We start from the raw sequence: 27,822 nt of genomic DNA, 5'->3' as shown, positions 1-27,822 counted from the left end.
ATCATCATTGGTGAGGGATTTATATTCTGCCGTACACTTTGCTTTGGGTGGAGTGATCGGTTTGTTATGGTGGGGAAGCTTTCCAGAAATAACGATTCAAAACGTTTATTGTTTGCTCAGTTAGAGGATTGTCTGAGGTGTGATCTTTGATCAGCGTAGTTGGTACTCACGGATAAGCTGCAGGAGATGCCAAAGTAGATGACTTTCTTTTTTCCAGCACACACCTGGAATGACACGCCAACATTTCAAGTAATAGAATGGAAGAAGAACCAACATAAACAAAAGATCATTGGCAGGCAGAAGCTTTGTCATAGGGGTGACAAAAAGAATATCTCACCAAGAACCAACCACCAAACCAGCCACTATGACATTGTGATTGGTTAACCGATGAGCCGATTATGTAATTGTGATTGGATGGAAAGCTTCTTCCCTTCTCTCCACAGACAAGAAGGGGATCTGTAACAACTCTCAGGCAATTTCGAATCAAGAAAGTCTGTGTCATGGTTCCTTCCACGGTCTTTGGACACCCTTTATGACCCCTTTTTGTGCCCTTTCCCCTGGAATATCACCCAATGAGTCTGTGTGATCTCAAAGATAAAGAAAGTAATTAGGGTACCAGCAGCAGAGGAGCAGGCGTTTCAACAATCAAAATGGTGACTGGAATCCTGCGCTATGTGGGATGATGTGGAGAGTTGTGTGCACAGGTTCTACATAAAGATCCACCAAAAGGGACTGGGGGTTGGAAAAGTGTAACACCACCCACCTCGCCCATTATTCATTATGGAAACCTCACCCAGCTAATAGGACACAGAAGTCAGTGTGGGGATGAAGGATAAGACAGGTAAAGTCAATGCACTAAAATTATTGTTTTCCTGGGAAAATGGGGGTGTCTGTCAATGGGGCAAGAAGGATCCGTTGCTGGTGAGCTCTGCACTCAGAAGTCTGGTACCTGTGGGTCAGTCACTAGAGAAAGGAAAGGGGGGCTGTGATAGCGGATCACTGATGGGGAATCTTTACTTAGGGGTTCTGCAGTCAGGGACTCTGTCACTGGTGGGGCTTCTGCACCAATGAAAGTTTCTTACTGGGGAAGGGGTGGAAGGTCTGCACAGATATGTATCATGGAGTGGCTGCATTAAAGGAATGTGTGTATTGTGGGAGTCAGAGCTGTGCTGTAAGATGATGGGATGCAAGGTTAAAATGGAGGGGGACCCCAGTCTAAATTCTGCATTGGTGCCCATGGTTTTCTTGCTACTCCACTGTATGCGGTGATCTGGAATGGAGCTGGCAGATGCTCTTTTCACATCTATAGGCTGGAAATAACAGTCATCACAGCAAATAATCATTCTATGAAAACTAAAGGCAAAGTTCTCTGTTCTCAGTATTTGGAACTCACCCTCTCCAGCTCCTGAGCTCCCAGCAGCGGATTGTCCTCAGGTGCCTCCTGAGCCACCACCATGGACCTGTGGAGACAATAAGTCACTCATCATCTCTACTGCAGCCAGATCAAACACTGGACATCACCGGTGTCCCTGGCAGATGAAGAAAACACAAAACCACTGACACTCACCGGTCTCCGGCCGCCATGATATACGTGTAACATGGCACCTGATGCAAACCTTGTAGCAGATTGTTAAAGGAATTCTGGAAAACATTCAATAGAATGTCAGTGAAGACAAAAGAGAAGCTAATCAATAGGCTTTAGAAACATTGATGTTCTGCTGCTGGGACTAGAGAATTTGTTCATATAATAATAATTATAATAATAATAATATTCATAACCTAAATCAAAATCTTCCCAGCTAATTTTCACCCTTTTACAAAACTATGTCTGGCTAATGACTTACTATGGCAAAGCCCCCAAACATCAATGCTATTGTCAGCAAAACCTTTCTTTTAAAAGTAAGTCAATTTCCGGTAATTCTATAAATTAATATTATTATATAAATGTAAGGAACCTGCTCAGCTGTCTATATACCCGCACTAGATGTGGAATCTGTGATTTTAAAGCAGGAAGTCAGCAAGTTTGGTTCTGCAACGGCTGAAGGAGAAAAATACTGATTGTCCTTGTAGTTTATTTAGAGCTCGGACCTAAAGCCCATTGAAAACCTGTGGAATGATTTGAAGATTGCAGTCTACCACCATCCAATCAGTTGTGTGAAACAGAGCAGGCAAATATTTCTAGATGTGTAAAGCTGGTAGATGGTAAATAAGAAGGTAGAAACATGGGGGGGGGTTATTATGGGGGGGTGATCCTTTATCTCAGTGACACGGGGGGGGGTGTGATCCTTTATCTCAGTGACGGGGGGTGATCCTTACCGCCAGGAGAAGAGCCAAGCGCCCAGACGTGCCGCATCCGCTAAGGACGATGAGACTGTCATTGGGGTTCTGCAGGGAACAAATGAAAAAATTGTGTCATGGTGTCTTTACCTCAAACTATGGCCCTGATTTATCAAGCGAATGTGCGTAAGCTCACCACTCACATATTTAACCCCTGGAAATGGCGCAATACCGCGAGCCGGTGCCGAGTGCTAGTGCTGAGTGCTAGTGCACTTCAATGATGGCGATTAATTTGCAGCTGCGCGATTCAGGAGGATCTTAACCTCAGTCAATGGCGATGTCATAGCAATCAATTAGCGCACACCTGTTCACCTACAGGTCATACAGGTCAGTTTTATTCTTTAGTGCTTTTATAAGTTTTATGTTACATTATACTAATTTCCCAAACTGCTTCATTTATACTTTGATTAGCTGCAGTTGTTGTGTTGATACTTGTTTGGTTGCAACACTGCAAACTAATTTCTTTCATGCTGTATATAAAATATTAGCACTTTATAATATGTTCCTAAGCGTTTAGCATCCTAATCAAATTTCATTAAAGTTTTGCTTTAGAGAAATCACATATTTGAAACAATTATGCCAAAGATGTTATAATAGATGTATCAAGGAACACTTAGTGATTTCACTTGTGTGTATGTGTGTATAGAAGTACATATGCATTTTCATTGCCTTTCAGGGTGTTTATGCAGTTTGAATGGCATTTTAGACGTTGGCCCACTATATATAATTGGCTTACTCCCCTCAGCTTGGTAGTGGAAGCACATAAGGTAGATTCCTCCTTTAACCAGCAACAATATCGTCCATGAATTTGACATCGGAAGTCATAGGAAGAAATAGGCAATCTTTTCAATTTGAAGCATGTTAAGCAATATGCCAAAAAATCCTCTTTGCCTATTTCTTCCTATAATTTCTCTTTTCTATGTATATGTACACAAAAAAGAAAAACTTACCAGAATGAGGATCCTTCTCTGGAAAAGTGGCCAACTGATAGAACACGTTCACATGCACATAGCATTTCTGCCTTGGCTCACAATAATGCGTATTACATTCCTGAGTTTTGGCGCACAACTATGCGCATCAAACAACTGAATTTTGATAAGCCAACTGTGTGGTTTTTACTCTATCAACAATTCATAGAAAGAAACTGCTTAAAAATAATTACAATTTACTTGTTAACTTGTAGGTTTGTTGGATCACCTAGGGTTTAAAGATCCTGGGAGATTGTAAAGGAGATCACATAAAAAAAATCCAACATTTTTAAAACAACTTTATACTAAATAAACACATTTTCTAAAAGGTCACATTAAGATATAGAGACCACACAGACACCACTAAATTTACATGGCAAAATATAAAAAATAAATACACTAAACATGTAAACCCACGCTTCCATATAAAGCCAAAATAGTTCAAAACATATTGCATTCAAAAAATACCAAACCAATATGCAATTTGGACCTATCAAGGGTGGAAAACTGGACTAGGAAATATTTATGCAGGACATTTAAAGGTGGTAATAAATACATAATATTTCAATGAACCAACATGGCTACAAACACAATAACATAGCATTAACATAGCATTACTAAATGGTAAGCAAAGTATCAAATGCAGCAACATAGATTAGGCTAACACACCAAACAAGACCCCTCCTCCCCCTTTTCATATTGTTATACTATATTTATATATATGTATCTATAGAAGCAAACAAGAACTTGGTTGAATGATCTATTCCACTGGCAAAGCGAGGTCTCGCCTGCCTGAATTTGCAGGGATTTATCACCGGCGGATCCTCGGGTCCGGTGCCGTAAGCGTTTAGGTAGGCGCCCATGTAAACAGCTGAAATCAGTGAACTCTCAGAACCTGAAAATATTAGGTCATTTTACAATATGCTTATTTCTAAGCTAATAATATATATTTTTGAAACATTTAATCACATCATACATTTTTATTTAGGGATAACTGACAGATTTGTGCCATTTGAAAGAATGATTTGTTAGTGAAAGATAGACTTTTAATGCAAGCTCGCCAGTGTCAAGCTCCTCATAGTGCCAGATCATTTCAGTTCATAAATATTGGGAGAATATGCCAGCAGCTGAAAATCCTTTGATAATTAGGGTAGAGGGGTCCGATGTGGGAATGCGAATACGCAGGCGCGAGAGCAAACTTTTCTGCTTGATAAATCAGGGCCCGTGTACACAATGGCCCTAATTTATCAAGCAGAATCGGGTCTAATTGCAATGTTTATACTAATACAGGACATTATTTATTGATGACATTTAATCTGTTTATACTTTTCCTTCCTTTTTCTCCTTTCTATGAACATACAAGTGACATATTTTAAAGATAACATTTTTATTAAATGCTTATTTTAAAACCAATGATGTATTTACCGTACATTATGTGAAGCTCAGTGTAAGAGAAAGCAATTTCAGTACAGAGAGGAGTCTGTAAGCTTATAAATGATCTGTTTTTTAGTATGACATCATGCTTTCTTAGGAAAATTGTGAATATAGAGCAGAGCCTGCATACAGTACCTAATGAGCAAGTACAACTAACGCCATGGATTTATAAATTCGTAAACCTAACAGTGACACTCTGTATACCAGAAGTTAGGAATAAATTCCTGTTGTGAATATTGACTTCAGACAATCTGTTTCATTTCTTTTTTTTTCTTCTGATAAGATTCGGATAAGTGTACACGATGTCCCTCTGATCAGTGGTCAAATGAGGAGAGAGACAGATGTGTCCCAAAGGTCCTGGAGTTCCTGTCATATGATGAACCATTGGGAATCATACTGGTGATAACAGTTGTCATGCTATCAATCCTGACTATTTGCATCATAATTATCTTCTATAAAAATCAAGACACGCTCATAATAAAAGCCACCAATAGGGAACTTAGCTACATCCTTCTGGTGTCTCTGATTCTCTGCTTCCTCTGTTGCCTGGTCTTCATTGGACAACCATCCACTTTCAAGTGTCTCCTGAGACAAACTTTCTTCAGCGTAGCTTTCTCCATCAGTATCTCTTCTGTCCTAGCCAAGACTATCATGGTGATCCTTGCTTTTAATGCCACCAGACTGAACAGTCCCTTGAGAAAATGGCTGGGTCCCACCATCCCTCGTAACATTGTGGGTCTATGTTCAGCTTTACAAATAAGCATTTGTTTCTTCTGGCTCCACAGATCTCCCCCATTTCCAACACTGAATACTGAAACTGAGAACCATAAGATGATATTTGAGTGTAATGAAGGACAAAAATTATTTTTTTACATGTCTCTAGGGTTCATGGGATTTCTGGCTATGATAAGTTTTGTAGCAGCCTTCCTAGCAAGAAACCTTCCTGGATGCTTCAACGAGGCCAAACTGATCACTTTTAGCATGTTGATATTCTGTTGTGTTTGGATCTCCTTCATCCCTGGTTATCTGAGCACCAGAGGTAAGAACACTGTGGCTGTTCAGATATTCGCCATCTTGGCTTCAAGTGCTGGACTGTTAAGCTGTATATTCCTACCAAAATGTTACATTATCCTTCTGAGACCAGAAAGGAACAATCGAGAATTCCTATCAGCCAGTAAAAAAAAGATTGTTAGTTAACGGGAGCATCGTTTTGTTTAGGACTTGGACTACATTGGAGCTCAGGTATTTGTTGACAAAGGCTTAAGAGGTTTGATTGAAGTAAAGCCTGGAAATTCTGCAAAAAAATCTGGAAATAATATTTTGTCCTGGACTTATCAGATCAAATCAGTTAGAGAAGGTTGGATAAACCTTGTACATTAGAGATACAATGTGTTGTAGATTACTCACCCTGATGACTGTTTCAAATATATCACCTTTCTAATGACATAATACAACTAACTGCAGATTTTTTTCTCTAGTAAGAGTAGCCACCTTTTTAAGAGAGACAGTATGTAATAAAATTGTAATTTCTAAAAAACAAGCCTCTAGTAGTCCCAAAAATATGTTTTGTATGTCTGACCCTAAAACTTTTTAACATTAGGGCTCTATTTATAAAACCATTGACAATCCTGCAAACATTCACCGGTGGGAATCCAATACTGCTACTGAAACACATGGACCTGGAAGATTTCCACCGGGTAATGTTTGAGGGAATGTTTTATCCTTTGTTTTATAAGTAGACGTCTAGATGTAATATTAATATAAAATTGTTAGTTGGTATTCCTTATATAATATAGGACTCAACATTTAGAAAACAAGTGTAATATAAATGTGTATAATTCAATATTGGACAGCCCTAACCCATATAATCAAACAAAACCATAGTATAAACATATGGAAGGATTCTTGATTAATATCATTTTGTAATACAATGATATATGAGGTGGGAATACTACTGTCAGGCAGTTACACTTAAATAGGAAAGTAACAGAACTCTCAGGTAGTTAACATAGAAGATGTTTTATCCAATTATATTATGATAAGTATTGGTGACAATACTATGATCAGAGTCTTGGCAATTCACTAGAAAAACTGGTAGGTGGCTTTTAAATGCGTTTCTTGACAATACTTTAACTTTGCTTTACAGGAAAACTCTATTTTTTCTTGTATTTATTTGTGGCATATTCCCATAGACCCCCCTGACTTTCCCAGCAATGTTGGTGACAATGTTTAGGGGATTTGCTCTTACCTTAAGTTGGCAAGTCAATCATGTATTTCCATGTTTATGGAAAATCTCCATTCCTAAAAATATGATTTTTCTCAACCCTAATTATCTTATGTTTTTGTTAAAGAATACCTCCAGCCGGAATTTGCTTCCTCCAACTAAATATTGATGGAAGTGGGTTTTATCTTATCCATCTATATCTTCACAAATGTAGATGGATGTTCGGCAAACAAAAACAATGCCAGGTCTTATCTCTAACTTTAACAACCTGGGCGGTTGGCCCGAGCTTGGTTCGGGGTAAGAAAACTTGCTACAATCATTTACCCCGAACCAGGTGCGGGGTAGCTAAAAATAGAAACACACGTTACAGAGGAATCTGATTGTCATACAACATTGTATGACAATCAGATTACCATTAAAAAAAAACACTTACCTTGTCCCCGCAGCTCCCCTGGAGACTTCTTCTCTCTTCTGTCTTCTCCCGGCGTGTGGACTGACGATCTCCGAGGTTTCCCGGTGACGTCGCTGTATAATATTATTGTGTGACTGTGGGGGGACATTAGAGTGTCAGCTCCTCTGTACAGAGACTGATGGGACTGGCTCAGTGTTTTCTGTACAGCACAGTGGTATGTGTCAGAGCTATATAAATGTATAATAATAGTGTGTGACTGTGGGGGACATTAGAGTGTCAGCTCCTCTCTACAGAGACTGATAGGACTGGCTCAGTGTTCTCTGTACAGCACTGTGGTATATGTCAGAGCTTTATAAATGTATAATATTAGTGTGTGACTGTGGGGGACATTAGAGTGTCAGCTCCTCTGTATTGCCTTCATTTAATGAACCCAGGTTGCCTCCTGACCTGATAGTTGGTGATGGCCTCATCCTCCTCTTGAAATATTTCAGCATCACAGTCTCGTAGAAGTTGCACCATCTGGTTGGGGTCAGCCTTATCTATTTCTCGAGTGATGGGATTGGACTTCTCACTGATGGGAAGAGATTCCTCATATCCAGCCAGCTGCAGATAATACAGAGTTTGGATATCACATCCATATCACATATGTAATAAAGTATTTATTTTGCTCTTACCTCCCACTTCCCGGGCTCTGGGGTCTCAATAACATGGTTGTATCTGCGACTTCCTCTCATGGTTGGGGGTCAGAAACCAATCCTGTAGGGAGATTCCATATATATCTAATTCTGTTTCTTGTGTCAGAACATACTACAGAACCTAATAGCAGAGGAGAAATTATTTTTAAACATTTACATTTGTTTGCAAAGGTTTTTAATCCAAACTGGATTTTGTAACAAGAAGTGAATGCAGCTCCAGCAGGAAGATGATCTAAAGATCAGTTTAAGCAGATCCTTGCACATGTTCTATTTGCTGAATAAATGTAAGCTAACAATAAAATATATTTAGTACACTCTGTCCCTCATTGGAAACATTAGAAAAGTTAAAGGGATCTTCTATTTATTACTACTCTAGTTCAGAATTCTTTTCTTGCTCTCAAACATATGAAAGTCACCCAAGTATTAGTACAGTAAATAAAACATGCTGAAAAAGAGGAATACTATGATGTGCATATAAAGATTTGCTAATATGTTTAGTGACATTGCAAGTGAGAAAAAAAGATAGAAAGGAAAAACACTGATTTATTTTTCTGTGCTTGTACTGGTAATGTTTTCATTTTTCTACCCCTCCTTTACTTAGGCAAACTGCTTTTGAGGCATGGTGAGCCAGGCACAGCAATGGGGAGATCCCCAATTTCTGGGAGAATTCCCCCAATCTTGTGGGGCATACAGGCATGCAGGTAAAAATATTTTTCTAGACCCACGTAGGGTCTAATATTCTCCATGTGAATCCATAGCGAACATGACGGGGGAATGTCCATTCTCCATTCCTTAAGTTATATATGGGACGCATAGTACAGGAAAGCGCTTATTTCTATTGAGGAACAGACATTGGGTGAAAGATGTAGTGTTAAATTTTCCCATGGGTGAGTTTGGGTGGGGAGAAGGATGAAATATGGGAAAATATTATTACTTTTAGGAAAACATTGCATGTAATGAAAGTGATGGAATTTATTGGTGAGCAGCAAATTCTGATGCATCAGCAAATTCTTATCATAATTTTACTTTGTAGCAGACACAGTTAAAATATCCGATGAATTCAAATGGAACAAAAGATCCCTTCTATCTCAAGAATTCACAGAGCCCAAAGAACCACCAGATCCTCCGAACCCATGAGCATTACCAGATCCCACAGATCCAAATAAACTATGACCCAGAGTCAATCCTCAGAGCTTGCAGAAAGCCATGCAAAACACCAATTTCCCAGAACCCAGCACATCCTCAGTTCCAATTACCTCCAGAGCCTAAACAATCACAGATCTCCAACAGTCCAAGGAACCGCCATCTCAAATTCCACAGATACCAGGGAACCACCATGTCCTACAAAGTTCGACTTTTAAGTTTGCATGGTCAGGTAGCTCCTTCAAAACCCAGGTCATTCTGTGATCCTCCTGATATCCCTCCAGAGTCAAAGTCATTTTACAGTCTTTTGGGGCTCAGGCCATCCCCAAATTATTTAATGTACAGCTCAGTGGTTAGCACTCTCTCATTTGCAGCACTGACTCCAAGGTTCATATCCCGGCCAGGGCTCTATCTGCATGGAGTTTGCAGGCTCTCCCTGTGTTTGTGTGGGTTTCCTCTGGGTACTCTGGTTTCCCACATCCCAAAAACTTACAGGTAGGTTAACTGGCTTTCCCTCAAAAAGTGTCCCTAGATTGTTGTACAGTGCTGTTTAATATGTTTTTGCTATATAAATACTGGCTAATAATAATAATGTTAATCCCTAGAGCCAGCATGCCACATGGGCCACATCTCCAGATTGTACACAATATAGTACATTCAGAGATTTTACGGGGCATTCTTATATCCTCCAAAACCAGGGCATTCCAAGTTCCTGTAGTACCTAGGACAAACCTAAATCCCACAAAGCCCAGAGTATCCCCAGATCCCCACAGCTCTCTGAAATTCCCTGAAATAATGGCATCCCCAAATCCTGCAAAACCCATTTCATGAGCACCCCACAGCTCAGGATTTACCCTGCAGACCACCTAATACCCTAAGACTAGGACGTCGCCATATAAATGGATAAAAAATAATGAACGTCACAAATTTGAATACAATTCAAGCGAATTTGGAAAATGTTGATTTGTTGTTGTCAATTCAGTAGAATAGAATGGAAAGACCACCGAAAAGTAATAGGTAAAGGTGATATTATGTGCGGACCCCAGCTGGAATATATAATGCAATGCAATGAGTACCAGTGACAGCAGAATGCAATGATAAGTGATGAGACATTCAATGTTCCATTAGCTCCAGTCACTTCTGTGTCACACGCCATACAGTATATATATATAAAATATATGTTTAGCATTTTTATTGTTGGTAGATCATTTGGACTTGGTCATTTAAAAAAAACCTTGCAAGCCAAAAAAAGTGTGGGCACCCCTGCCCTATAAGGTGCAATATGTAACCCAATCAGTGACAGGCAGTGGTGGTCCCACTTTCTGCAGGCCCCATCTATTCTGGAAACTTTCCCTTGGAAGTTTAATAGATGCGCAGAATAAAATACCTCATTTCACCATATATAGCAGATATCCAGGAACATATGCAATTAGGGAAAGTGTGATGTGGTGAGGATTCAATCTTACGAGTGATAGATGTGATTCCCTGTATTACACAATGCAACAAACGCAGTCAGGGTGACACCAAATGCTAACTGAGCGCCTTTCTACGAAGCCATAAAATGAGAGATTTCCCCAAAGAGACTACGGTAACTTCTCATTGCCCCACCTCCTGAGAGCCCACCAAAACCTCTCTATGCCTCACCTCTAGAGACCCCACCGAAACCTCTCTATGTCCCACCTCCAGAGATCCCACCATAACCTCTCTATGCCTCACCTCCAGAGACCCCACCAAAACCTCTCATTGCCCCACCTCTAGAGACCCCACTATAACCTCTCTATGCCCCACCTCTACAGACCCCACCGAAACCTCTCTATGCCCCACCTCCAGAGACCCCACCAAAACCTCTCTATGCCTCTCTATACCGGCTGTGGACCTGGCTATGGATTTGTTCAGAATATGTCCGGTCTTTCCATGGACCACTGCCATAGTTATTAATATGGCGCTTGTGGATGCATGAATTCCACCTTGGTGTGAATCCCCCCAGCCACGCCTCCCCCACCCAGACCATTCACTTCAGTTGTATTTTGTAGATTGTAAGCTCTTCTGGGCAGGATGCTTCATTCCTCCTGTGTCACTGTCTGTACCTGTCTGCAATTTGCAACCCCTATTTAATGTACAGCGCTGCCAATATGTTGGTGCTATAAAAATCCTGTTTAATAATAATATTGTTAATAATAATTCTAGCAGGTCTTGTATTCCCTGGGGTGGCAGCATATGTTCTCTGCTACTCCCTGTAATCCTAATTCAATTTTTATGCCCCTATATATTTTTAGCTATTTATACGTATTTTTTGAGTGACGTTTGGGGATTTGAGTGGACGTTGAGCGGAGCCAGGGAGGGGGTTGGGCAAATGTACATTTTTCTGTCTTTGAAAAATCGAATATTTTTTCCATATGTTTGCCTTCATATTATCCATTCTTTCACTGATCCATTTTTAGCATATGCTGGATATTATTGATGTTCTTGAAATGCTTAGGTCCATCCATACACCTTATATGAGCTCTTATATCCATCTTTAAGACAGCTAATATTTACCCTTTGACTCAGCCTTCTTCTGTTGCTGCTCTCTCACCCTATCCAACAACCACAACCCAAATCCTGGCTATCTGCTTGGAGTATGACTTGGTTAGTTCAGAGATATGAGAGAGAGATGTATATGCCCTCTACATAGGGAATTCAGGTATTTGTGCAGGAATTAGCTCTGCTGCCCTCTTGTGATCGGCATGCAGTAAGACAGAATCGATGTGATTACAGAGATTGTGTTGTAGAAAGAGATCTGCTGCCATCTAGTGGTCACCTAGGAGGTAGACTAGAAACTGATTAGTACAGAGATGTGTGCAGGGAGGAGCTCTGCTGCCCTCTGGTGCTCCTCCTTAATAATGACAGAAGCGACATACTCTAGGTACTAAACTTGTTTTTCAGCAGATCAGGGACAATGACCTCTGCTTCAACGTCATTCCTACAGATCAGTGATCCAGACACTGCTGTTTATCCCTGACTCTGTGACTGTTTTTGCGATCTGCATTGATCATTAACCAGCTGTGCAGATAATTGCACTCTTGTGTCTGTCCATCCACTCTGCAACAAACTCTGATGAAGCATGTTTCTGTGCAATGTATTTCTTCATAAAGCTGCAGCAATTTGCCTACTGGGTAAAATAAAATTAAAATGTTGAAAACCATGTTCTGTTTGTTCTTTTTAATAATAAAAAAAATGTTGTTATGCTTTTTCTTCTACTCTTCAAATCAAGAGCAAAACACCTCCAAAAATCCTTTTGGGGATCACTGTGGGATGTCATTATTAGACAGAAACACTGATATAATTCAGGGAAATACAAATACAGTGGTACCTCAGTATAAGTCTGCTTTGGATCATGTCCAACTTGGTACAAGTCCTGTTTGGATATGAAAAATTTTGCTTGGTATACAACCTTTGTGCTAGAACTTGCATGGGTCAAAATGAGTCACCACACCGCTGCGATACCCTTATTTACCTCTCTCGAGACAAAGCCACGACTGCCCACGGGTGTCAGTACGCCAGTTGCTACCATTCAGTGATACATAACATCCCCTCCTCCTCCCTTCTCAGCACCATCCTAGTACGCACTCCACTCTTCTCAGCAAGGTAAAGTGAGGGTAAATTTTCATTCATTTTATCGAATTGCTTTTGTATTTATACATTTTAGTATTAAGCAGTGTTTAAATTATTCTATACAACCCCATAAATGTAAAATATGCCAATAACAATAGGATTTTTTTAAATGGGAAAGGAATAATCATTTTCCTTTTATTTCATATGGGAAAAAATTAGTTTGGTAGAAATCCAAGGATCTGGAACGGATTAAGGATTTATACCAAGGTACCACTGTACATCTACTGGTAGCTAACTGAAGTACACCAGAGTAGAATCAACTTCTGCCTCCAATGAATATGCAAGGACTCCACGGGACTGACAGCTGAAAAGCGGTACTGTCCCTGGGACAGTTGGCAGTTGACTAGATTTGACCATACTTGGAAAGATCAGGTTTATTAACCTCCTGGGCATTTCACTGATGTCTAGATTTCTGTACCAAAAGCGATACACTGTTTTTCATGACATTTTTTTTAAATTGTAGACCTGTAACTTACAGAAATATGTCCGAACAAGGGTCTAGTAGATATCCTGAATATAATAAAGTTTGAAACACAATCATGTAAAAAAACAAAATTAACTTTAATAATAACATTACATAAAAAACACAAAAATCAGCTTAAACAAGAATGCATAAATAAATAAAAAATACTGAGAATGCAATAATTTGGTATACTGTATAGTAATATATTTTAATAAAACACCTCCCTAGTGTGGTACATTTTAAAACCGAGTCCAACGTCACATACCTATGGACAAAACCACATGAATATATTTTGTATTATTTTGTATTGGTTTAGATACAGGACTTTGTATTGAATCCAATACAAAATATTTGAATTTCCCGCTAGGACCCCCATCGACGGGGGATGCACTATCATCAGGATTCCCCAAAGGACGCGAACGCCGGGTGTTCTAATTCTTTCCGTACTTCCATGCAAAAAGCATTACATTTTTTGCATGGAAATTTATTTTAGATTGTAGGCTTTAATTCTTAGGCATAACTCACCGAAATATGTCCAAAATTTAATAAAAACAATTTTATATTAATATTACATCTAGACGTCTACTTATAAAACAAAGGATAAAACATTCCCTCAAACATTACCCGGTGGAAATCTTCCAGGTCCATGTGTTTCAGTAGCAGTATTGGATTCCCACCAGTGAATGTTTGCAGGATTGTCAATGGTTTTATAAATAGAGCCCTAATGTTAAAAAGTTTTAGGGTCAGACATACAAAACATATTTTTGGGACTACTAGAGGCTTGTTTTTTAGAAATTACAATTTTATTACATACTGTCTCTCTTAAAAAGGTGGCTACTCTTACTAGAGAAAAAAATCTGCAGTTAGTTGTATTATGTCATTAGAAAGGTGATATATTTGAAACAGTCATCAGGGTGAGTAATCTACAACACATTGTATCTCTAATGTACAAGGTTTATCCAACCTTCTCTAACTGATTTGATCTGATAAGTCCAGGACAAAATATTATTTCCAGATTTTTTTGCAGAATTTCCAGGCTTTACTTCAATCAAACCTCTTAAGCCTTTGTCAACAAATACCTGAGCTCCAATGTAGTCCAAGTCCTAAACAAAACGATGCTCCCGTTAACTAACAATCTTTTTTTGACTGGCTGATAGGAATTCTCGATTGTTCCTTTCTGGTCTCAGAAGGATAATGTAACATTTTGGTAGGAATATACAGCTTAACAGTCCAGCACTTGAAGCCAAGATGGCGAATATCTGAACAGCCACAGTGTTCTTACCTCTGGTGCTCAGATAGCCGGGGATGAAGGAGATCCAAACACAACAGAATATCAACATGCTAAAAGTGATCAGTTTGGCCTCGTTGAAGCATCCAGGAAGGTTTCTTGCTAGGAAGGCTGCTACAAAACTTATCATAGCCAGAAATCCCATGAACCCTAGAGACATGTAAAAAAATAATTTTTGTCCTTCATTACACTCAAATATCATCTTATGGTTCTCAGTTTCAGTATTCAGTGTTGGAAATGGGGGAGATCTGTGGAGCCAGAAGAAACAAATGCTTATTTGTAAAGCTGAACATAGACCCACAATGTTACGAGGGATGGTGGGACCCAGCCATTTTCTCAAGGGACTGTTCAGTCTGGTGGCATTAAAAGCAAGGATCACCATGATAGTCTTGGCTAGGACAGAAGAGATACTGATGGAGAAAGCTACGCTGAAGAAAGTTTGTCTCAGGAGACACTTGAAAGTGGATGGTTGTCCAATGAAGACCAGGCAACAGAGGAAGCAGAGAATCAGAGACACCAGAAGGATGTAGCTAAGTTCCCTATTGGTGGCTTTTATTATGAGCGTGTCTTGATTTTTATAGAAGATAATTATGATGCAAATAGTCAGGATTGATAGCATGACAACTGTTATCACCAGTATGATTCCCAATGGTTCATCATATGACAGGAACTCCAGGACCTTTGGGACACATCTGTCTCTCTCCTCATTTGACCACTGATCAGAGGGACATCGTGTACACTTATCCGAATCTTATCAGAAGAAAAAAAAAGAAATGAAACAGATTGTCTGAAGTCAATATTCACAACAGGAATTTATTCCTAACTTCTGGTATACAGAGTGTCACTGTTAGGTTTACGAATTTATAAATCCATGGCGTTAGTTGTACTTGCTCATTAGGTACTGTATGCAGGCTCTGCTCTATATTCACAATTTTCCTAAGAAAGCATGATGTCATACTAAAAAACAGATCATTTATAAGCTTACAGACTCCTCTCTGTACTGAAATTGCTTTCTCTTACACTGAGCTTCACATAATGTACGGTAAATACATCATTGGTTTTAAAATAAGCATTTAATAAAAATGTTATCTATAAAATATGTCACTTGTATGTTCATAGAAAGGAGAAAAAGGAAGGAAAAGTATAAACAGATTAAATGTCATCAATAAATAATGTCCTGTATTAGTATAAACATTGCAATTAGACCAGTTATTTGTCAGGTACAGTTTCAAGCCCAAACTCAATCAAAACATTTTATTTTATCTTTATTTTTTTATTTGTTGGCAGAATTTGATACCTGTGTTATTGGTCATCTCTCCCATGGAGCAGGGGGTGCAGTCATAGCAGCAGATAGGCCTTCCTTGAACAGGGGATTTTCTATATCCTGGAAGACAGCTGTTACTACAGATGGACAATGGCACCTGCCAAGGAGGCAACATCATAATCACTTGACATGGAGGGGGATGAAAATGTATTTAGCCTTACATATTATATTGCAATAATAGCACCCATAATTAATTTTATTTTAATAATTTTAGTGTAGACAACCCCTGATGGGAATATAGTGCAGGTTAAAATTTCAGTTTGCCCACAATCAGATTTAACGCATTTTCTACATCAAAAATAAACATTTGCATTGTTTTTCAAGGCGTTTAAGCACTTTACAGCTCAGGCCCCACTTTACCATAGAATCTATATTTTAGGGTGCATTTACTAAAAGAATGTAGACTGTAAAGCTGACTTAACCATCCAAGGATATGCTGAAAAATATTTTTTTATACATTTCCTTACATTATTAGGTATACTTTGTAAATTATATTATCACCACATATACTGGACTAAATTATATTTCCCTTTGCAAGGTGATAATTCCCCTTATTAAGTGAACAGCCCCAATTCTTTTAGTAAATTGCCCCCCTTTGTGTCCATCTTTACAATACAATTCATCCATCTTTATAAAGATTGAAGTTACAAAGCTGTCATTACACAATGGACTTGATCTATTGAAACTCTCCAAAACTGGAGAAGATAGAGTATCATGTGGAAAACTTGAGTGATCCAGCAAACCTGGAATGAATTTCCTAAAAAATAATTTACTCTAATTTGGCAAATATTTTCAATCCTGCAGCAGATCCATCCTTATTGAACATATAAGCAGGTCACAATACTCAAATATCTCCAAGTTTTGAGAAAGAATGTGCAATTAGCCAACTTTTCCTGAAGACGACAGCCATTGGAGCCACTTGGTCCATATACCCTATTGAGTCTTTAGCTTAAAATCATCCCACCTTCGAAGGGGCACCCCCATCCAAATGTGATTGGGCAACTGGAGATGGCTATCTATTATCACTGGGTCTGAAGGTTATTTTATAATCAGGAAATCACTCCCCACCATCCCCGGATCCATAAAAACAGTAAGCTTACACATAAAGGTTGTATTACATCATAGCTGGCTCCAAATGAGTGTGACACCCCACATCAGAAAATGGTACTACACAGTAAAGTTATTCTTGTTTTATTCCATTTTTTATAGCACAGCCAAAATATTGTTCATATATAATATTCTTGTTTGTTTGTATCTTTTTATTTTCATGCATTGAGTTTAGGTATTGATGTTGGAAGAAAATATCTGGCTCAAGGCCTTAATTCATCCCAATAGTGTTTGATAGGGTTGAGGTCAGGGCTCTGTGCAGGACACTTAAGTTCCCCCACACCAAATTGCTGACACTATGTTTTTTTGGAGCTGGCTTTGTACACAGAGGAACATTCATAGAGAAACAGAAATGGTTCTTTACCAAACTGTGACCACAAGGCTGAAAGAGGTCAGGATTCACATACTTTTAGCTATATAGTGAACTAGAGCAAATTGCTATTTTGAGGACATAATATTTCCAAACATAGCTGGGTGTCAAAAAAATTATTTTATTTAGTGATGCACAATAGATCCAGAGGTTAATACGCAATCTATTCTGGGCATTCATTGTAATTTATAGGATAAAAAATACTTTTGTTTCCCTTTACCTATTTTATTTTCCTCAAGACAAACTTAAGTTTTAACATTTATTATGAAATGTTCCATTAGGATCAAATATGAAGACATTCAAATCTAACAGAGATGCCAATGCAGTGCTACCATTGTTACCTGTAAAAAGTGCTCATTCCACAGGATGGCGCTAATGTTCAGAATGATGTTCTCCCCCAGTTTGGCTTCAGGATCAAACCTCCCCACCTTCACCAGGTTAAAGTTGTCATTGAGGATCTGGATATTTATGATGTCATATGATGCAGGAAGATCCCCTTCAGAATTAAAGTTCATCACCTCCCCAGACTTTGTTTGGAAACTGGTTTTCTTGAGGTACTGAAGCACCTAGTTTTCAAAACACCAAGAGGCATCATCATATCTTGAGTAACATTTACTACTGAACAGATGTGGAGACAATACAGTTTTATTTATAATTACAAAAAATAAGTACGCGCGACCAGCGAGCGCGGATTTCATTGATGAATCAGGGCCACTGTGTCTACATCCCCCATGTTGGTACGATTTCTTGTGTCTAACTCTACCACCATGGTAATATTTCTTGTGTTTACCTCGTCCACCATGGTAATATTTCTTGTGTTTACCTCACCCACAATGGTAGGATTTCTTGTATCTACCTCTCCCACGATGGAAAGCATTCTTGTGTCTAACTCTCCCATGATTATTATTAATATTATTATTATTATTATTATTAATAAACATGATTTATATAGCGACAACATATTACGCAGCGCTATACATTAAATAGGGGTTGCAAATAAAAGACTAATACAGACAGTGATACAGGAGGAGAGGACCCTGCCAGGAAGAGCTTACAATCTAGTAGGTGCATGATGGCAACATTTTTTGTGTCTACCTCCCCCACGATGGTAAGATTTCTTGGGTCTACCTCTCCCACGATGGTAAGATTTCTTGTGTCTACCTCCCCCACGACACGACGGTAACATTTCTTGTGTCTACCTCTCCCACGACGGTAACATTTCTTGTGTCTACCTCCGCCACGAAGGTAACATTTCTTGTGTCTACCTCGCCCACGATGGTAACATTCCTTGTGTCTACCTCCCCCACGATGGGAGGTTTGGAAAGGGAGGAAGTTGAACTTGCCATAATCATTTGCTTATCCATAAGCATCACTACTTTTTTAGGAAGCATTTAGGCTCAATAATACATAATTTGCCACTCACCTTCCAGGGCTGAACATCTTTCCAATTGGTGCATTCTTTGTTACTGAAATACCCATCTGATCCAAAATGGCAGCCAAGGAGTGAATGCAAAGCATGTATATAGGCATACACAGCGAGATAGGCATGATAGGTGTAGCTGAGGTCATTTGTCTCAAACAATTGAGCAAACCTACTTTTAAACTCTTCATTTCCTGTGCAGGGCATGTTTTCCTTCACAGCTGTATCTCCATTGGCCCAGTGGCAGTTGTAAGCTTTCTCCCAAAATGGCCTAATATATGGATATGTTTTATTTCCAGATAGGTGAAGATTCAGAAGAAATTCTTCAAAACCTGGTATGGTGCCAGTACGAGGAATAAGTCCAATAGTTCCATTTAAAACCTTCCAAGCTTTCTTGGAGAAGAGTCCTGGTGTAAGTCCAAAAGAAGCTGAGGAGAGGAAAATTTTCCCAGTGACTCCATCATCAAACATGGCATCTAGCAGGACCTTCATATGGACCTCAGGGCTGTGGATAATAATGACGTTGATGGAGCTTTCTTTAATGACATTCACAATTTTCCTGATCTGTCTGGCTGAATAACTTAGATGGATTTTCTCAAGAAAAGCAATACAGCCTCCTTTTCTCTCTATCCCAGTTCGTATCACCTGGGCACCCTGTAGCCCAACATCATTGTCCACCACTAACATTCCAACCCATGTCCAACCAAACTGGCCAATCACCTGAGAGAGAGCAACATTCTGAAATAAGTTGCTGGGCACCGTTCTTAAGAATGTTGGGAAATTTATTTTATTGCTTAGAGCTGACAGGGTTGACCCATGACTGATCTGAAATAGGAATTATTTAAAAATAAGTATCCTTAGGTATTAAACACTAATACCATTAGATAATTAAAGAAAATTTTACAATTTGTCAAAATATTAGGAATTTCTGTTAAAATTGCAAAAATAATCTCTGATTTCCACATTTCACATATTATGCCAACCATATCTCTGTGTCTGCTTCACCACAACAAAATCATTAATATTACTATCTTCAGTGATCTTTTTTGAAAATATTATGTCCTTATTACCATTTAATGCATCATATTTGTATGAAAATGTAATGTATACCCATCTACTTCCCTCTACACCCACATTGGTTGTAAGTATTGACACAACTAAACAACTAATGCTTAAATCACATCATTTTAGGTATTAAATTGCTAATTCGTTCTCTGCGCTGGATTGTCCAGTTTGTGTTGCAGTTAAGCTGCAGCTAGTGGGTTTCTTTTTTATTAATTTTATTTCAGTTATTGAGCTTAATTCAGATGGTTGGGGAAACTGCAGAAAAAAAAACAGACTCACTAGTGTTGAAGACCAAAGTGGCGGGATCTGGACCAGGTATTTGTTTCTATAATGCAACATTAAGCAGCATGCAATTGATCAGAAGCAAAGCAATTCACCTTTAGCCTGTTCAAGATCAGGTATTATAGGTGTTATCAGATTAAAACTGCTGAGTAAGCTAGGCCCTACACAACCAGTCCCCACTTAGCTTAATAATCATTCTTACTGTTTACCTGTATTCAAAATATGGTAGTCTGTGTTTGTCCTACACTCCTGATTCCAGTTTCTCTGATTTTAGCTTTTTTACTACCCTTTTTTGCTTCCTCTCCTGCCTTTTGAACTGTCCCTGTTTCAAAGATTGTCTGTCAACTGTGTATCTCATTCTGGTCCAATACTTGGATAGGTGCCACCTGCACAGGTGTGTATGAGAGCCATCCATAACAAAGCCTTCATCATCCTTTGATGTAGGGTAGAGGGTTCTGTAGTTAACACTGGACACTTTTTAGACTCTGCACCTTTGTTCACACCTTTGCTAAACATACATATAGCACAGCATCCATTCCCCATAAACTAGGTCATGACAGACACAAAAAGACAAAAAGTTTTTGTTGTACAGCCTATCATACAGAAATAACACTTACTGACACTTTGAGCTATAGTATTCACAATCAGAATATTTGTCTTTGTAAAATACCTGTGGGTAGTGAAGAACTCCAAGTATCTGGGCAATGGGAAGAGATAAAGCAGATACAAGTTCACCTACAATCCCGACTATAACTGATTGTGTATGACAACTATATCCAGCAAAAGGGTTTCTAAGTCCTGACAGCAGAGACAGAACTCCTCCAACAGCGCGGCGCTCCGACATACAGGAATCCAGCAGGCTGAAGCCCAGGGTGATATTAGGCAGAAGATTCGGAGAATTGTTAATTTCATCTACAGCAAACATTAGGCCAAGAACATCCCGATAGTAACGAATGTGGAACCTACCAAACATGAAAAATAGATAAAAGAATATACCATATTTACTCACATTAGGTCCCCTCCCTTGCTATCAAGAGTTTTTCTCTGTGGCAGAAATGTGAAAATCTCAGGGCTGGATACACAGACATACATATAACCTGAACCCTATATATATATATATATATATATATATATATATATATGTGTGTGTGTGTGTTTGTATACACACAAAGTGAATGAACAATAGATAAATCTCCATAATATAAATATTTGATGTGTTCACCCTTTACCTTCCATACAGCATGAATTCTTCTAGATACATTTGCACACAGTTTTCAGCAGGTACGTTGATTTTGGAGTACTAAGCACAGATCCTCTGTAGAGATCAGATTCCTCTGACGCTTTTATCTCTTCATGTAAACTCAGACACACTCCATGTGGCTGAGATCTGGACTCTGCATGGCCGTCCCTTTACTTTGAGGACACCTTGTTCCTAATGACATTGGCTGTATGTTTGGAGTCGTTGTCTTGCTGCAGAATACATTTTGAGCCTGATAGTATTGTATGATAGATAGGGATCTGCTATTTTTCCAGCATTGAGAACACAATTATTCCTGACCAAATCTTTAGATCCATGTACAGAAACTTGCAAGGAACCTCCACTGTGCTTCACAGTTGCCTTTATAGACTCATTATTGTACTGCTCTCCAGCCCTTCCGTGAACTGATTTTTATATTTCTTATTTTGACAAAACAGTCCAGAATTTGATAAGAATAGAAAATTAAATTTTGTCAAAGCATTCTTTCTTTACATCATTTTTACATCTGCCTAAAACATTTGCACAGTATTGTATGTACCGTATGTATATTCCATCTGCCTGTTTAGCAGTTTGTGTGGACTTCAGTTTAAAACAATTAGGTAACTATTAATAAAAATTTATTATAATATTATTACATACAAAAGACAACCTCTGGAAAAACTGGATATTTTTTGTTTCAGAAATAGGCCAATGGGAAGTAGTAGTAGTTACCCCTACAAGCCAAAAAGATAATTGGTGTCACATACACTGACCCAAGAGGCACAAACTGCTCATTGCCTAATGAATCCCTAGCAAAAAAAAATAATAATAATGGATCCGTTTAAAGAATTTAGACTTTTAACTTACCAAGTTGAATTTTCATTCTAGATGAAATAATTCATTTAGGTTGGTAAATGTGTAACTTAAAAATGTAAGGTTACAAATCTAGGCCAAAGATTTAAGATTACCTGTATACAATAAAATGAACCTGTCAGGAGCTTTATAAATCTGCATAAATACATATTTGTCATGTCACAATAGACAGTACCAGTATATTTTTTTCATAAAAGCTCCATCTTTTTTTTTTTTAATTAAAAAGTAATTATTGAACACAGTGACTTTACTTTTAGCTGAAATGCTATCACTCTGCTGCAGACAGGAGGAAGCAGTCTCCTTTCTTCCAATGGTAATTTTGTAACAAGTGTTAAGATTAGAGGCTGCAGCAGAGGCTGATCTGTGTCACAGACCCCAGGATTTACATGACTTCATCTTTTATTGGGTCAGCATATTTGACCAGGAAGTAGATGGGGACCCTGAGTGATAGCTGAAAAATGTTGCCAAAACAGGGAAAGTTTTGGAACCACAACCTGACCCTTGAATGATGACATCTTCTGTCAGTCAGCTTTCTCCAGAACTTACCCCATACAAGACACTGGCCTTGGCCTTTCTTGGAAGTTTGGTGTTTGGAATACAAATTCAGAATGAACCACAAAGACTCCACCAATCAGAATATCTCCAGCTTGTAAGAAGGTCTCCATTGGCCAACCCTGAGGACTACAGCTGGGACTAGACTTACCCTCACCCAGCAATGAGAGGAGGAGGAGAACCTGAAGGAGTCTACGCATGAGGACCACTCAATTTAAAGCAACATGGAGCCCACTTGTCCACCTGGAAGATAAAGAGTTCAGAAATTGGAGTTATCAGTTTCTAGCAGGTGTTAGAAAATTATTTACAGGAAATAAATACAAATTTAATGATAGTAAAACATGAAATTCCCATATGTATAAAGTGGCCTGCTGGATTGTGAGGGGCTGCTCACTTGTCCTCCCACCTCCTCTCTATAAAACAGAATGGTACTGTGTGTATAGCACTTGCTCGTTCATCTGTCAGTAAAAACAATTATAAAAGATCATTTCATATTTTCAACATTTTACACTTTCATATTCTAAAAAACAGTCCCAAATTTAAGGTAGATAGGAACCCGAACAGAGTATATTCAAATAAGTGTAATCAATGCTTAACAATAATCATTTCAGATCTGTTATTTCATGTTGCTGATTTCCTCCAGCCAGATCTTTCCCGTCTACATGAACTCTCTCTGGTGTCAACTGTACTACATTACTTTGGACCGGCTTCATGGTGAAAATGACAATGGACTAAGCTGTATGTGACAGGGGGCAGAATGGCATTCACCTAGAATGGTAGGATCGCCAGGTATTTTTGTAAATTAAAATACATTTTAAAATGACGTTAACGATAATTCTGGGATTTTAATTATTACAGTAACCTAATAGAAATAAACTGAATTCAATGGTTCCTTTGTACCAACTCTTTCCTCCAAACCTAAAAGTAGAGTTTACCTTGGAGGGGAGTTGTTCTTTATTGAGCACTTACCATTAAAGTAGAACTCTGCCATCTAAATACATTGAAGAAGGAAGGTACTGATTCATGCAGTAATGTACATCTATTCATCCTCCATTCCAAGCTTTATACTGTATATAAGATAAAGGAAATGAGTATAAAATGATAGAGCGTGCAGAGAACCCCTATGTGACAGAGCACAGTGCTATATACAGAGCCCTGCTATTTGTATAGATGGTGGGAGGTGAGGAGCAGGTGAGGAGCAGGTGAGGAGCCGACACTCTGTGGACAAAAATCTAATATAATTACGAGGAGAAACAGTGTAATTATAGGGATTATGTGCAATAATTATAGGCTCTGACTCCTTAGTGACCCCAAATTTCTGAACGAATGTAAAAATTTTAGGAAGTTCCAATTTGTTCCATAAATTATAAGGAAAAAGAAATCCCATTGTGAATGGATAATTGTATATCTTTACTTTGTAATTATTTTCTGTATGAGCAGTGCTCCAGGGGGGGGCTCAGCTTGTCTTCCAAAAATAAATGTCATCCTATCTGTCAGTGCTGATGGTTTCAGCGTGTGCAGGATGGGATAATAGCAGGAGCTCCCTCCAGAAATGTACAAAAGCATTTTCCTCCTAAAGTGCAAGTCAAGAGAGGTAAAAAAGAAATAAAAAAGCAGTAGTCAGTATTTGGAATAAGAAATTCTGAAAAAACCCCAAATGTAACATTACAATTGTGTTGACAACGGAAACAACTTTTTTTACTTTTTCAGAATGACTGTGAGGGTGGTTTATAGGACCCCCATGGTGACAATTTACTTTGGCAATGCATACTTTGCTCTATATGGCAACTTTCTTTTTAATACCTCAGACTAAAAATACATTAGCAGCAATAAGAAATAAAGAGATATAATTTAATTGAGGGCTTTTCTGTTAGTACCAGCATCATACAGTGTCAGTTTAGTAAATGGCATTAGCTAAACAGCTTTAGTTTGTGCCCCTAAAATCCATTTATTTTAAGGTTTGCAGACAGTGGGAAATAAAGTTGTTTTTCTAGTAGTTGTAAGAAGGATGTCAACTAGAACCTGAAAATAATTTCATATTATAAAAATAAAGCATTTGGGTTTGATGGGTAGGAATGTTCCTTGTGGCACTCCTTTCGCATTGACTAGGATTGCAAAGCACAGATAAGTTTCTCAAGAACAAAAGATCAGAGCAACATCAGGCTAAATGCCATAGGATGGGTTTTCCTAAGCAAACAGACAAAATTCACTCCTGTATAGTGATGCATGTTGGTTGCTGGAAAAAGTTATTTTTTATTATAAGTAATAATTTTGGTCTTGTAATATGTAATTTAGAGGGTTGCCACTAAGTAATGATCAGTTTAATTGCTTTGTTCTGGGTTATAACACTACAGCAAAGTACATATATATAAATACACAATCAATTACCTCATGGTTAGCTGTCCCTTCATGGCGGGCCCCTTAGGTTCTTGTTAAAGTCACCCTTCTGATTACTGTAAAGAAACAAGTCACTGCTGCAGCACCAGGACATCATGTAGGAGTATTCCACCTACCACAGCCACCAGTCCCTGGACCCATCATTTGTTTTGATCTGTCTAATGGTCATTCTGTAAGAGCATAATGAAGGCACTTGCATACCTTAAACTACCTCCCCTCAAGGACCCAAATTTATGTGTAACTGGTAACACAACTGTGGCCTGTGGCTGCTGCCCCCATTTACGGATAATGGTCGGGGTTTGTGGGAGATTGATCATCCATGGAATAGCTTCTGCTGCATAATCTTATTATTCTAGATCAACACTCTCCTCTTCCTCTTTATTCACCTCTCTCCCAGGGGTTAAGACATTAAACTGAGTGGAGCAATTTCAATTGTGTTTTTACTACAGCAAAGCTGAAACAAACTTCTGTACCTTCTACAGCTGATTCTATATCTGACTTGCCCCCAACCTTTACATTAAAGTAAAACCACAGATCTAGTCAAACATCATCAAGGATGTTACTGGCGGGTAGAGGATTCATCTTTTTCAGCAGAAGAAGCCTTAGCACCAGACTGTATCTGTTGTGAATGCTTTGACAAATTTGTTTTAGACACTTGAAGTTGGCCTTCTTCCGAAACTGGAACTGCATTCCCTGCTTCTTCCTTGGATTTTTACCAGTAGGAGTAGGAGCAAGCCAAATAGAATGAGGAAGGGGGTTTCAGAGAGTTGGGGCGGCCCTAGAAAAGTCTTGGAGTCGTGCATGTGAGGAGGTTATGAGTGAGGAAGTCATTGGTAGGCCATTGAAGGAGTGAAGAGAGCAGCTAGAGGTATAATATTATATCAGGTCAAAAAGGTAAGTGGGATAAGAGCTGTAAAGGGATTTGTGTATCAGGTCGGTAGGTGGGACAAAAACTGTATATAAAATGATTTATTAATTATTGTAAAATTATTAAAGCTGTACATTTTTTATATGGTTTTTATATGTATGTTTTTCTACGTAAGAAGAATAAATAAGATTATTTTATATTATTTGTATTTGTACTCATATCCAAATCTGCCTTGAAAATCCCACAAATATGGCATTTATGTGCGAATATTCTTTGTATTTGTTAGAAAGGATTCAGCATGTTATTTGCTGCAAACCCTGAAAGCTACACATTTTACAAATGAAGTCTGATGTAGAAAATGTTTAATAAGCTGCAATTTAATAAGCAGCAATTTACGAGCTGATTACTCGAACCTTTCTGACAGATATATAAAGTACCTTTCTTTAAAACTGTTATAAACTCTTTTGTTTGTTGTTTTTAAATAATTAAATAAAGTTTGTTACTACAACTTTTATATTCATGCTAAAAATAGGTTTTGGGGTTTCCACTAATAAGGCAGAAACACAGTGGCCATGCAGGGAACCTAAATTGAAGTAAATTGAACAAAGAAAAAAACCACCTTTACTGTCGCAGATCCGTCAATCCATGTGGAGGTTTCCTGCATTGCCCCTTTATCTTCCTTTGTCTCGGCATGGAGAAAGTGCCATGTGCCGCCATCTTCTTTGGCCTTCTTCCTATGCACTCCATTTCACATTGAGTAGGTAGTAGATCTGATGACATAGATGGGGAAAAAAGAGTGGTCATCTCACTGCGCATGCCTGATATAGGGATTTTTTCCTCTATTGAAGAAAAGGCTCCTGCTGCACATGCCCGAGGTTTTGCATACGTACAAGTAGCAGCCAGAAGCATCCCGGGAGGCGTGACGGATGTATCCCACGAGGCTCTGTACTCCCATTCCATCTTGATCATCGTGATCACCCCTTCACTACAAAAAATTAGGAATCATTTTCTCATAGATAAAAGGGTTATCTACCTTATTGTAAGGTGAAAATATTAGTTTAGGGTTTATACGCTTTATAATATATACTTTACCCATAATTCACTGCAATTTTACGATATGTGGTTATTATTATCTAGGGTTAGTCGGTAGAATTACACTCAAGAGCAAGCTTTCCACAGGACACCGGGATGACTGCTGCAAAGCTGTACTGTACAGGCGAAATCAGCATAGTTGAGAGCTATGTGTACACCCCATTAATCTTTAGTCGTCATGGTATAAATATGTACATATATTCTATTATAGTTCTAAAAAATCCCCCATTCATTGCCCCAGAACATTCCACTTTTCTTCCCCTACCATCTTATTTTACAAAGAACCCAACATAAATATTACCAGAGAGTTCAGCAATAATTAGACATAGTAAGAACAGAAACTTGCCTTATTGTGTTGTGGGAGAGCGCCCACTTGTGCTTGCAGCTTGGAACTAACCTCGAGGAATTGCTGTCGGATGGTTGGAGCCCAGGTGAGCAGTGTGCTTTGTGAAAGAGCGCCCTCTTGTGTGTGGAGGAAATTCCTTCAGAAAAAAGGAAGCAGTAACAAAGATCAATCCGCCTGAATATAGTCCCAGTAAGAAGCATGGGACGAGGTAAGTCACTGCAAATCTTGGTGTTTATGTGCTCTTCTAAACAAAAAGTTGTTTTTTTTTTTT

The 27,822-nt window shown here is 38.6% G+C and overlaps 2 protein-coding genes across 2 annotated transcripts in view; both read right to left on the bottom strand.

Annotated features, from left to right (window-relative positions):
- The window catches only part of GCKR (glucokinase regulator), a gene marked incomplete in the record, with an annotated part of 24,172 nt that extends 15,965 nt beyond the window's left edge, over positions 1–8,207 (bottom strand). The window contains 6 exon segments of the mRNA XM_072408485.1: positions 172–224; positions 1,394–1,460; positions 1,568–1,641; positions 2,317–2,385; positions 7,823–7,978; positions 8,050–8,207. Coding sequence (XP_072264586.1) covers positions 172–224; positions 1,394–1,460; positions 1,568–1,641; positions 2,317–2,385; positions 7,823–7,978; positions 8,050–8,109 — 479 coding nt within the window.
- Positions 8,208–14,454: 6,247 nt separating this feature from the next.
- LOC140328695 (extracellular calcium-sensing receptor-like) lies at positions 14,455–22,961 on the bottom strand. Its single transcript, XM_072408468.1, has 6 exons — positions 22,843–22,961; positions 20,857–21,148; positions 18,843–19,664; positions 17,761–17,985; positions 15,916–16,039; positions 14,455–15,368 (listed from the first exon to the last, which is right to left on the bottom strand). Exons 1-6 carry the CDS (start codon positions 22,959–22,961, stop codon positions 14,455–14,457), a joined length of 2,496 nt encoding a protein of 831 aa, XP_072264569.1.
- Between the last annotated feature and the right edge of the window lie 4,861 nt (positions 22,962–27,822).

The sequence above is a fragment of the Pyxicephalus adspersus genome, chromosome 4 (genome assembly GCF_032062135.1).
Source record: "Pyxicephalus adspersus chromosome 4, UCB_Pads_2.0, whole genome shotgun sequence".
NCBI lineage: Eukaryota > Metazoa > Chordata > Amphibia > Anura > Pyxicephalidae > Pyxicephalus > Pyxicephalus adspersus.
The sequence above is the reverse complement of the archived record's forward strand: the minus strand, read 5'-3'. Positions and strand labels throughout refer to the sequence as shown.

Bases quoted from the DNA above. Each gene is read 5' to 3' on its own strand.
- LOC140328695 (XM_072408468.1), bottom strand. From the start codon at position 22,961: ATGGAGACCTTCTTACAAGCTGGAGATATTCTGATTGGTGGAGTCTTT. The intron at 17,986-18,842 runs GTGAGTGGCAAA...TTTGAAAACTAG, and splicing joins AAGATGTTCAGCCCTGGAAG to GTGCTTCAGTACCTCAAGAA. The intron at 15,369-15,915 runs GTATCAAATTCT...TCTTCTGATAAG, and splicing joins AGAGATGACCAATAACACAG to ATTCGGATAAGTGTACACGA.